This window comes from Anser anser (genome assembly GCF_964211835.1).
Source record: "Anser anser genome assembly, chromosome: 2".
Classification (NCBI taxonomy): domain Eukaryota; kingdom Metazoa; phylum Chordata; class Aves; order Anseriformes; family Anatidae; genus Anser; species Anser anser.
In genome coordinates, this window is record NC_139721.1 from 51,452,391 (window position 1) to 51,465,772 (window position 13,382).

General features: G+C 36.2%; 1 protein-coding gene across 2 annotated transcripts in view; it reads right to left on the reverse strand.

The window, feature by feature from the left end:
• The window catches only part of METTL4 (methyltransferase 4, N6-adenosine), a 15,578-nt gene continuing 2,196 nt past the window's right edge, over positions 1-13,382 (reverse strand). For both annotated transcript variants that reach the window (XM_083822693.1, XM_083822694.1), the window contains exons 3-9: positions 13,230-13,292; positions 11,377-11,743; positions 10,514-10,583; positions 8,568-8,742; positions 8,263-8,369; positions 7,600-7,688; positions 1-1,294 (exon numbers count right to left, since the gene is read on the reverse strand). In XM_083822693.1, the coding sequence (XP_083678819.1) occupies positions 1,149-1,294; positions 7,600-7,688; positions 8,263-8,369; positions 8,568-8,742; positions 10,514-10,583; positions 11,377-11,743; positions 13,230-13,292 (1,017 nt within the window). In that variant the 3' untranslated portion in view covers positions 1-1,148. The remainder of the gene's footprint in view (positions 1,295-7,599; positions 7,689-8,262; positions 8,370-8,567; positions 8,743-10,513; positions 10,584-11,376; positions 11,744-13,229; positions 13,293-13,382) is intronic.

Below are 13,382 nucleotides of genomic sequence, written 5' to 3' on the forward strand. Positions count from 1 at the left end.
TTTTTATTTTACTTTTTATTACAAAATCATAAAAAAGGTCAGTTAACATTAAAAGTTTTAAATTAAAACTTCACCAGCGCATCAGACTACCAAAAGTGAAATAAAAGTAAAAAGAAAATGCGTGCAATGCATTTTGTTCCCCATTATGAGCAGTCAGAACACAGGAATTTGCCATCATGAAAAACACTGTCCAGCCATTCTGCCTCTACAGCTGCAAATGAGCAAGAGGCAGAGCTTCAGTAAGTCTCTTATTTTTCCTTTTCAAAGCAAGTCTAAGTGCAGCAAAGGACACACAAAATGCACTATTCTTATAATACAATTTTTAGGTAAGCTGAAAAATACAGCTCACTGTGAGGGCTTTTTTCTGCTTCACGAATATAAGGAAAGAGAATTTATAAAATACCTAAAGTCTATTAAAATTTCAGTTAAATCAGATAAGCTCTTAGATTTAACTGAAGAAATATGCAGAAATTGTAAGATGATTGAGACTTTGATCATTCACAATATATTCATATAATTATCATACACAGAAAGATGGAACTGATGACTTTTCAAAGTCTAATTTTTTTACAGAATGCACTTGATCAACAATTCATTTGCCAATTAACACAAGCATTGCCCTCTGTATTTCTTCTGAGGTTGACAGACAGATACAAATATGCAGGAGAATACTTTGCCTTCATAATTATTTTAGTTCAAAATCCACTGTTTTGCAAAGATCAATCTACTTTCAGGAAACATTTGTAATGCAGAACTATTTACTTTGATTGCCACTCTCTAAAAATTACACTCTTTAAAAGAATACATTATGTGTGTAATGCTGTAGCACTTAGGATGCTTAGATTTATGATAGCTGTAAATAATATTCAAAAATATCTTTCTTTTCCTGATTTTTTTTAAAAAAAAAAAAACAGGGATGGAGGTACACTCTAACATAAGTATTTAACTATTCCAGGATCCTCAAAATACAGGAAGAGCTTGTACAAATCTTAAGATACTATTAAACAGGTATTTTGTCACTGCAAGAATTAACTGAAGTGCAGTCGGTTTCATTTCTGTTATCTTCTGAGTGCACTACCCATAAGAAAAGCAAGTTCTTGAGGCTGCTAGGAAGGAGTGGAATTCCAGAATTAAGCTACAAGACCCAGTCAATTTTCATTCCTCAAAACAGTGAAATAATCAATGTGCTGAAACTTCAGAACCTCATTTCCCCAGCTGGTCCAGCCAGGCTGTAGGTTGCGAGCAAACAACTCCAAGCACTCCACATCTGGTTTGATAAACTCTGCCAGAACCGCTGTGCAAGATAAGAAAAAAAAAAAAAGTTGAGGATAACAATGACAAAGGTACAAACAGCAACAGTAATCATACATATAAAAATAAATAAAATCTCTCCTGAGCTGTCAGCAGATGAAAAACGGAATGTTTCATTAAAAAAAGGGAGAGACAGCAAATTAATTTTAGAGTTTTGATTAAACAGCTGGACTATTTGTACTGAGAAAGTCATTTAAAATAAGTGCCCTTGAGATTCTGAACAATATGGTCAAGGCCTTCAATAGCCTTGATTTATTGGTTTTCATTTAAAGAAAGGGAATGAGGATTTATTTCATCATCTACATGGGTGAGTTCTAAATTTCTCACAAATGTCAACAAAACACCTCCTAAAGGCTCAATTAGCTCCCATAACACAAGGGCAACATTTCTATAAATAGACAGGCTCCTTCCTTGATTAAGATTGCATTCTTTTCCTCTGCGTCTTAAAAGAGGATAAAAACTTTTTTTTTTTTTGATGAAAATTGTGGAAAAGTCAAAATAAGAAACACCAGTTTAAATAAACATAGCATTAAAAGGGCTATAAAAATGCAAGGACTTCTTTTTTCTCCCTCAATAGCAACTTGGCAACTAAAGAAGTATCTGTGTAACTGCGTTCTTTCATTCAGTAACAAATCTCAAATTTCTTCTACAGTTGGACATTTTTACTGCTTAAAACTAAATAAATAGATGCCTATCACACACATCAATTGGGTCACTGATTATGATTATTCTTGGAGTGACAGAAGACAACCTTGGTTATAACATTTCACCCAAGACGTACTACTGCAAACACTTTATTGTTAAACGTGTTACCTGCCAAACAGAGACATTTATTTTGTGGCTGGGTCAAAGAAACACTTAACCAGGTTTCAAGAAATAGGTACAAATTCATTATAAATCCATGAGAAAAGCAAACGTTTAAGGAATACCCTTAAATACAGAGGGGGGAGAAAGACTGAAAAACAGGTTTATATAAAAAAAATTATCCTGAGTTTTTGTTTTTGTGACTGAGGACAAAATAACAAAAGCTAAGAAATTACTTCCTTATTTAAAGTATATCTGTTCAAATCTCCCTGAAGTCTCTGAATTTCTGTAGCTTAAAAGTACAGTTCAGAAATCCTATAGTTTGACAGATATGATTATATCAGAAAGCATAAAACACATCCAATCAGCATATATTAAAGCATGAGAGGGAATGCTTTTTCAATCCAAGTTCTGACTTTTTGCACAGACTTTGCCAGACAGACTGCCCATGTGAGACAGCTGCTCTTGCTGCAGAAAGGTAAGCATCCACTCCACATGCTAATGACTGTTAATGAACCATAGATGCATTCCCTACCTAAATGATTGCTTCCTTCAAAACTTCATTCAAAACTTCCTTAAATATTTTGTAATGGGCATTTTCCAACATTCCTCTATTTTGGTACAGCATATAAATCCGTTTTCCTTCCCCCAATCTTTAACAAATGTCAAAAGAATATCTCAGATGGTTATTCATCAAAAGACCGCTACCAGCAGGAGCCTTATTCTAAAAACCCGCTCCTTTCAGAGGCAAGCTAAAATGTTTAAACAAATCTAACATTTGCAGAGAAGAGCTTTACAGGAGAGTGTACGTTCTGACAGAAAACTTGCTCACCGAATATTGCTGTTCAGTGTCAGTGAAGTTCATCTAAATTGATACCACTTCTGAGAAGCTGCTTTTGTACTATTTTGCAAACCCACCATATTCCAAAAAAAAAAAATAAGGCTGTAAAGTTATTGTTTCTTTTCCAGGCTCTATTTAATTAAAGATTTCTTGTGCACTATTTGCTGCCAACGTTTTAACAAAGGTCTTCCAAAAATCTATTCTCCTGCTCATCTAAGAAAGCCCGTATTGCAGGAGGATGGACTTTTTCCACAGAAGAGAAGGGAGGCTGTGGAATGCAAAGCTCCAAAGCTTTTGGTAAGCTCCCTGTGAGCAGACCCTGACAGCTGTAGGACGCTGCATGATCTTATACCCATTAGGGTCAAAACAGCGTACTGCAGAGTCCAGGCATTACATGATTTTTTTCTCCTCCGTATCAAAACAAGACAGAACCATTTTATACTTCAGCAGCAGAAGCAATTATTAGGTGACAAAATTTCATTAGTACCACATGAGGAGCATTGACATTTGTTCTTGAAACGTATAGATTACAAGTATCATCACAGCACTACGTCCAGTAATCAGAAGCAGCTACTACTATGCACCAAAAACTTCAATCCCTAAGAAAAAAAAGTTTGAAAACATATTTAGTTGATTTAACCACACACCCAATGGATTGGTTTGCCAGAAAGCGAAAGAAGGGGTAGCCAAAAAATGGTCAGTTCATCAGGAGCCAGAAGACTGGCACAATCTTTCAATCGAATTGGTCATAAAAATTAAAAAGGAAGTCCCAAGAATCTTCCCCTCTCACACTCCCAGAGAAAAGGCATTTCTATATAAAGCTATTCTGAAAAAACAGAGACAGATTACATATAATTCAAGATCACATTATGCTACGATTTTTCATTGCTTGGGTATGATATTTACATAATCACATCAGGCAGTAACCTTCACTGCAAGGGAAATTAGCATATCAAGAGGGCAATAACGTGGCTCTATTTTGTTGGCATAAAATCTCATTACACTGGTTTCCCTGAACACCAACTTCTCCTATTTTAAGTTATAAACTACAGCCTCTTTGTTAGGCTTCTATGGCCTTCATATTACCAGGGGACTACCTTAACAAACATGGATCTAACTTGCAGTCCTTAAAGAAATTCTGGAGTTTTTCCCCTGACAACAGGTTAGAGGATCTATATCAGTAGAAATACTAAATATTCATTTTTCAACAATAGGGATAGATTTAAAAAAATCAAAATAAATTATTTCTATATGCTTACAGGGACACTGACAGTAAACAGCTTAAAATGAGAGTAAATAGATTATTCTTCATCATTTGCAGGTGTCAAACATTACAGCAGCAACTCAGGCATCTGTACCTGAGAATCTAATGCCCACATAGCTGGCAAAAATCTGGCAGGTAGATGTAATACCAGTCTTCTCAAAAATCCATCTCCTTCTAAAACACAGTCCTGAGGTCAGGCATGATACCTGTCAAACCTCCTTACTCTTGATCTCAAACGGGTTAGCTAAAATGCATGCTGTTAAAAATGTTTAAATGAGCAAAAGGAGGAACCATTACTGAAACAAGCAAAAGTCTCCCCTTCTCTTTTAGGTAACGTTTCATTACCTAAACAATAAATTCTGCACAGCAAATTGGATATATAGTGTGTAAATGATTTTACTGTCTTTTTACTGTCTGATTTGTGAGCCATACAAAGCACAGCACACATGTGATTGAACTCATTTCACAGTAACCCTTCAGAAGATTCTGCAATGTAGAGGCCTTTATTGCCTGGTTTGTCTAATCCTTGACCAGAACAGGACCAGAAAAAACAATGAGAAACTGAGGACAAAAATGGCCTTACACACCTCTGTATCTTTCCTGACCTTCAGGAAACCTAGATTTTGATGTACCTATCAATTAGTCTAACACAAGGGCTCACAAGGTACGTAAGGAAACAACAAGCATGTACTTCTTTTTACTTCCAAGATCACTTTCGTAACAGTCTAGCAAGCCACAGATTGCTACAGAAGAAGTGAGTTCCCAAGACTTTCCATTGCATACCTCTGCTGAAGATCTGCAGAGCAGCTAGAACTTAAGCCAAGAACGAATACCAGTGTTTTTAAGCATAATCCTATATGGCAATATCGTTTTCTAGTAATAAGTGCACATGCTAGAATACTGAAGGAGAAATGCCTATAACAAGAAGAATCTATAAAAAAGAAAAAGGTGTTTGAAGTTCAACATTGTTTTATAATATCCCTCTAACAGAATGCCTTCTATGTCTTCTAAGAGCAACAGCGAATTGAATTAGGAAGAAAACCTGCTGTTATTTGAATCAAAACCAGAAGTGATAAAATTTCATTTTAATGCATTTGCATAAAGCAGTTTAAGTACATTTACAATGACATATTAAGGCTCTAAGCATTGAACACAGCACATGCATCACCAAAAACCCCTACAGTCGCAATTTCATAGTTAAATGCACTGCAGGAACCCAAACATCTCTTTTTGATGGCTTACTTTAATTTACATCTTCCTCTTCCCCCAGAGAGATCGACTGTTATAATCAGTCATTAAGTGGCTACGTATATACCAACATACAGCCTTTACAGTAGTAACTAGAAATAAAGTGCCAGACAGCATCAGTAAATACTAATATTTTTGGCTTTGTTACTACTTAAACAAAGCATAAAGAATGTGTGTGACTCATCAAGTGTCCTTCTCCCCCATTGCCAAATCTCTGCTTCTGTTCACTTTTCTTCTGAACCACTCTAGGATGTAGCTCAGCTGCTCTCTACTGGCCGCTTGAGAATATTGTCCGATCGTGAAAGCAATCCCCTTTCATAATACCGAAATCAAATCATCAGCAATTAGTTTTTGTCTTACGGTCTACCTTTTCATTCCATGACCCTGTTCTGAATGAAGCTGCCAGTACTGTATATACACATGGACTTCTTATAAAAACCGTGTAAGCCACTGATATTGCTCAATAGCAAATTCATTCTTCAAATAGAAACATACATGCTGCACAATGGTATCAAATCATCCAAGTAAAGACTTTAAATATCTAAGTAAAGACTCAAGAAGTTATTACAGACAAGTTCTTTCAAAACCCATTCAGGATCATTATTTTAAAGGGTTCATCGATACAGTTTCCAGATTCTGCCCCACAGAGAGGAAGTGTTCTGAGAACCATTCTGGCACTAGAGTTCTCTCTAATACGTACAAACTGCTGATTTGCACCCCTGGATACCTCACAGGTTTCCTGTTTGTGTACAAGTGTGCTGCTAAAGTATCGGTTTTCTGAAAAGGCCCTAGGTGGCTGCCTCACAAATCAGTGCTCTGCCACTCATCAGCTTAAATCAACACACACACTTCCTGCCGTAGCCATCATTTTTAAAGATGTAGCTTCAGAACTGGAAACAGATCTTCCCAGAATAGCTCTTTTTTTTTAAGCTAACCAAAGCATGTGTCAACTACTAGTTTTTGAATAGATTATATATATGCATGTTAATTTAATAACAAATACAAGCCTCACACACAAATTTTGAAGCCTCCCTGAAGAGTAAACAGCTGTTCAGATTAGCTTCTTAACGGAAGTCATTCTGTTCCTTGGGAACAGAAAGAGAAAAGCATGTCAGCACAATGAAGGGAACATTGCCTGTGATGCCTCTCCTCTCCAACAGCAGCATGCATTTCTTCTACCTGCCTTTTGTGATGTGATTACATAGTACCATGTGCGCCAGGAATATTTATAGATTGATCCATCCTGAGTTTTCCCCTTGGGGGAGGATGACATCATTTTTGTGATAAACATATTTAAAACCTCTTACCACATCATTGTAAGGCACTCAGGTGCTACAATGATGAAAGAAGAATGACTATGTATTGATAAAAGCAGTCAAATTAGGCTTTCTCCAGGACAACATGCAAAAGATAACACATCATACAGAAGTCTTCAAATCCTTTAAGCTAAACTCTGAAAAGTTGGAATTATTCATGCACTTTCTAACTGACTAGTTGAAGTTACTACATCAATTTCAGGAAATTAAATACAGCTCCTAAGAAATAAACAGGACATGGCTTCTTTGTTGCCTATTGTTAAGTTTGTAAAAGATTAAGATTTTGGATTTAAAGGCAGAACTGTCCTGCTGGTGTACAAACAACTCATGCAGAAATAAAAACATTTCTTTCAGGATAATATGTTAAAGAGGTTTCTGCTTCTGTTAGCTAACTAGAAGATATTTCATTTTATATATTCCCAAAGTTCCCCACCACCACCAAAGGAACTTTACGTCCTTTGGAATAACTTAATATAAGCGGTATTTTAATCTGTTCCTGCAGGATTTTGAAACAAACGAAGAAATGTCTTTTTAAATAGAAAATTAAAAAATAATTAAAAAAAAAACATTTCTACCCCAAATATTCACACAACAATGAAGTTTTACTCTTCATATTCATTTTTAGGGACTAAAACTTAGATGCCTTGAAATAATTTTTAGAAACGTTGAGGAATCACAGGTCCTATTGAGCCAAACTGTTTGGCATATGGGAAATTAAAACACACCACTTATAAAGTTATCTCATTCTAGGTACACCACCTCAGATATCCAAGTCAAATGCTCTACAGAACTACCACAAATCAACAAAAACATACCAGCGAGAGGGGGTTTATGTGAATGCAGGCCGCAGGGTATGCTGACAATTAACTTATGTTCTGGAATTGGAAGTACATCTTCAGATTTCCTGTTGTATAAACCAGAAGAAGAAAAGAAGCATGAGAATGTATACCACCAAATGTGATGCACATAGCTCTCACAGAGCTAACTCTGATAATAGACAGTGTTCATTCACAATCAAACTTCAGGTAGGTGTAAGGGTAGTTAAACATTGCTCACTCATATTACGTAACAGGAGTTTCTGAAATCCACAGAGGCTTTAGACAAAACATGGTTAACAACAGCTATGCAAACCTAATTAAGGACAAACCCCACAGTCCTGTATGTTTTCATGTACAGAAAAACACCAGCAACCCTAAAATGGCTTCAGCTTGTGCTAAGGACTCATGCTCAAATGGAACTTGTCAGCAAAGGAAGCCCACACACCTTTTATTTGAGTCAGTTCCCCAACAAAGACAGACGTAAGGAACAGGCAAAGCATTCTGTCCTTTAATCTCACTAAAGAACTCCCTTACCCCAAAGCCATCCAAAAGATGATGTCAAAAGGAGATTTGGGGACATAATACTGTATTATGAACAAGCGACGCACAAGTAGTGACACAGCAGCCTCAAAAAGAGACTTGTACCACTGTCTGGCATACCTTAGGGCTTCCTTTACGCTTCCTTGAACTCTCCCCAGTATAAGAACTTCGTATGGCTTTTTGTGGAAAGAATCCAAGGGTAAAACAAATTCTCCAGATCTAGTAATCTGACACAAAGGAGTTAAAGATACACAGTGGAAAATTTTCATATCCCATTCTCCCACCAAGACATCTTTTGTTTACAACACCATACCTTTCAATACAAAAGCACCTGGTAATAAATGGACAATTTATTGAACTATGGAGTATCATAGTGTAAGCCCTCTCAGTCCCCAAGAAAAAAACAAAGCAAACTGAGAACTTACTTTTACCCAGTGCCACTCAGCAAGCGTTTTCACAGACCAATGAGGATAAAGTTCATCCTTAACAAAACGCAAGTGCTTCTGTCTGTTAGTCACCCACGTGACGATAAGACAATCTGGCGCAGCCAGTGCTGCTACAGGAATCTGCTTGATTTGCCATGAAGACAAGTGGCTGTATCTATACACCAATACAGTGAGAAAGCAAGTTAGCATACACCAAAAATAAAAATTGCAAAGCAACAAAAACAGATAAGGAAATTACAGTGCCAAGATGCTTTAAGAAATATCTTCCGACAGCAGAGGAAGTCATAAACAATAGGTCAAGAGTGACACCCAGTGGCCAAATCTGTTGGATTCTGATATAAAATCATTACTGTACGTACTTAAGTTTTACTGAGCAAAATCTTTAACGACATATTTCTTCTATTCCCCCAATTTAACTATAATGATAGTTTGATCCTGAAGAAGCCTAAAAGCCCATGTTTAATTTAAGAACTATCATTTGTAATTCAGTACTCTCATCTTTACACCACAACAAATCTATTTCATGGAAATTAGCTCTTTGCTCTAGTCAATGTGAAGTTATTTCATACCAAGCAATCTATCCTCTGAATGAAAATGAGGAGTGAGTCATTTACAAGTGCAAGGGCAACACTCCTTTGACTGGCAAGTTAAACGGTCGCAAAAGAGTAATCATTTCTCCAACTATACGCAAAAGTTATTCATGATTTTAAGTTTCTTTAGGTTATTCAGAGGAACAGTTCTGCAAGTTTTTGAGTTACCTGTCTTCTACATTGGTGAATACAGTATGCTTTGCAGATTCTATCCTGTTCTACCATTTTTCTTGTGATGCTATTCTACATTTTTAGTAAGCTGCAATTTGTGAAACCTACACATTACGGCATCAGAAACATTGGCACACTGCTTACTGGAATCCACAGCCACCGTCTGGGCACCTGGGATCCCTATACAATGCAACAGCAAGAACGAGAACCCTGTAACAAGGATGAAATCCAAAATACCTTCTGGACTAGATCACTCAGAGAAAACAGGATTCACAACCCAGATGTGAAATAAAGATTATCCATCAATAAGGTAACTGACAGCAGTGACAAAGCCACCTTCTGGCTTTATTTTGTAAGGGAGAGAGGGTCTAGATGGCTAATTCATGTCTGTGAATTTATATAATTTTCCTTTGAGTAACTTGCATAGGTAAGAAATACATTTGAATGACTTTCACTAAGTTCCTAGCGGTTTCTGTAGGGCTTTTAATGTAAAACCTACTAGTCAATCTGTGCATCTGAAATCACATCTTCATAACACATTTAAAAAGTTACAGCAGATATTATTCTGGAAAGTTACAAGGCTGTATTTTCCCCTTGTCCTTCTTTTTCACATGGATGCAGTTCTATGGCAATCAAGGGAGCTCCACTGGCATAAACTTGATGTTACTCAGTAGAAAAGGAGGCCCATAAAGTTCTAAGTTAATGACTTCATAAAGCACATTACTCTGAAAGTTCCTATTGCACTTGAGGATTTTACTGCTGCATTATCACTTTCTCTTCTACTCAGACAAGCTCAAATTAAAAAGAAATAAAAAAAATAAACAACTAAAACTTCTAAAGTGGACCTCAGTCCTAGAAATATTTGAAATATTTATCTAGCTTTATGTGCACTAAAGTAACTCTATGAATTTCAAATGAGTATCTGCATGACCTAGACCTTAAAAAACAGTTGACTCTAGGCCTTCCTTAGAAGTCTAAAGAACTACTATTCTTTCACCAGTTAGGTAATTTAAGATTTACTCTTGCAAATATTTTTTAAAGAAAGTATTCAAGCCATTTCAGTAAAATCCCTGAGACAATTATTTGTCTTGGATTGTAACACTATATTAACATGTTAATTATCCATTAAGCAGAAATGACATTTGATTTTACAGTAAAACCTACCTGTTACTCCTTTTAACAGATTTGTTCTCCCATGGTGGATCAATCACTATTACATCGTATTTTTTCTTATCTGGGAAGTAAAATCACAAAAAATTAAATCAAAGAAACCAGTAAATTAGTTTTAAAACAACCATACTAGTTAAAAAATGATAAAGGTTTAGCTACCAACATACCAACAACTCTAGGCAACAAAGATACAAACTTTCTTTTGTTTCATTATTTGAAAAAAAAAAAAGTTTAGACTTCTAGCACGCTTGTTCGACTTCAGATAACCATATACTTCTAAGAGTTTTTGGCTGAGGAAAGAAAGTTTGTGTGAGTTGTGCTAGATTCCTCCAAGAATTGCTGAACGTCTTGGGGAATTTCACATAAAAGATCACACTTCTTCAAGCTGAACATCCCCGGCTCTCCTCATAGGACAGGAGCTCATCTCACAGACAAGGTAGAGGTATCCCTGCCATTGGCAGGGGGGCTGGAACTAGGTGATCTTTAAGGCCCCTTCCAACCCAAACCATGATTCATCACAGTTATTCCCAATTTAATGCATTTGCATGACTTCTAGACCCACTACGGCTTAGAATACACTCACCAACTGCGGCATTCTGAGTTTCATGTAAAATGCCATGACTGAGATTTTCAAAGGAGCCTCCTGGAGACTAACTAATAAGCTCCCCATAACACAGGCCCCTCACTCCATTCAAGATTCCTGTGAAAACCCCCACCTACCTGCACAAAGTTAAAAACACCACTTTGAAAGCCTGTATATTAAGAAAACAGTTCACTGAATCCTTAGTTATCTTGACAATAACCTGCCTTCTCAGGCAGGAGACAAGTGATACATTCTAATGACTAAAGATACTTACATTTCACCAAGGGCTGTAAACGTGAAATATCAGATAAAAGGAAACTGCTTTTTGGTGGCACCAAGTACTTCTGCCCCATTAACACAACTATCTTTGCACGGTTTGAGTTGTTCTCTGTAACACATGAAAGCAGGTCCTGCTCTGGAATGGAAGTTTCATTGTCTAGCACATGCACAGCTCGATGGTCACTGTCATTTACAGCTGGAAACTGCTTTGCCATTTCACATAATTCAGCCAATCCACAGCCAATGTGCCCAGGAACAACGTTCTTTCCGCAACTGAGTTCTGTAGTAGCATGGTGAAGAAAACCACTTTTGAGTCCTTCTTGGACTAAATGCAAAGTGCCTTCCCAAATGAGCTTCCTGACCTGTATGGTCATAAAGAAAAAAAATAAATCTTTTGAGTATCTGCGTGGTATCATCAGGGAATGAAATAGAAATCAAAACATTTTCAATTTGCAAAATGGGAGAAGAATTCTTGCCAAAAACTTAGATCATTGACTGAAAAGCTATGTGTGCATGCTAATGAGGGCATGCTAACTTCTGTTTTTTGATTGTTTTGGTAAAATGGCAATAGTTGGAAGCCTGAAGAAAGATACCGAGACTGATGAATAAAACGTTTCACAGACAGAGGTGGAATACTACTGTTCTAAACAAACATGAATGCATAAGTTAAAGTTCTAACCTAATTTCATGCTACTGTCCACAAACATAACTTTCACTGAAATGTATACTTGGCTCTAAAACCAGTATTTTCCAGGTTTTAAATCACTTTGAAAAGCTTACATGTCTGATTACCAACTCAGATGTCTTATTATAGACAAAGTATGTCTTTGAGTTTAGGCTTCGAACAAAAGACAAATAAAGACAAAAACCTATTTTATTGATTCGTTCCCTTATTCCTATTGTTAAAGAGCTTTATCTTAACTTGAAGGTTTACACTCATAAACCTATGTTTGATGTTGAACTTCAAAATTCTCTCATTTAAGGCAGTTCTTCACATCCACAGCTTATTCACAGCAATACTTACAGGACCTCTGCACCATAACATAACAAACTGCACATTTACTACAAAATCAATTTCGTATTAAAAAAAATTAGTTTTTTAAATATAGTTTAGGAAGAACAGAATTAAACAAAAAGCCCAATATGACTACTACATTCAATAAAGAAAAGCAAACAAGCGTAGGTCCCAGTTTAGATTCACATCACTACTTAGGAGAGCCTAAGTAAACTTAATCTGTGGATAATGTTTTATGTATTCAAGATTTACTATGACGTTTGAGTACTAGTAGTTTCACCAGTGCATCACTGACGCAAGCCTAAATAGAGGCCTGAATTCCAATTCATTCATGATGCTTTACTATGGTTATGGTAACGCAAAATGTTTGAGAAAATAATTCTTTTCTCATCAGCGGAAACAAGACACCTTGGAGCACTTCTGGTCAGAGAAGCTTCAAATAACTTCGGCAGTGTCCTGATACATTAAAAATGAGTCGATCTTCAGCACAGGTTATGCTGCTTATTTCAAATCAGTCACTCCCTGTTCAACTAATATTCAACTCACCAGTGCATAAAGTTCAGTAATCCATAAACAAAAATATTGTGTGAATACAGCTTTCAGCTCTTTGAAATTTCTGAGCTACGGTTTGATGTCTAGTTTATTTTCACATATATTTACCCAGCAGATATTCTCAGTATGCACTTAATTCATTGAGGGACTGGAGAGATGACCTTTCTATTAATGGAACAAGCTATAAAAATAGAATTTATTTGCAACAATGTCTTGCACTCCATACATAGCCCAAAACCAAGTATCACATACTTGCAAAATATACTTTAGTTCAAACTTACCTTTGTATGATATTCTAAGGCATCCAGTTCACCTTGGTTGAATACACATTTCCTTTTACGTTTCTGCAGAATGAGCAATGAAAAAAAAAAATATTACTTCATAATGAAAAAATAAATAAATAATCAAACATACATGAATAACAAATCAACTCT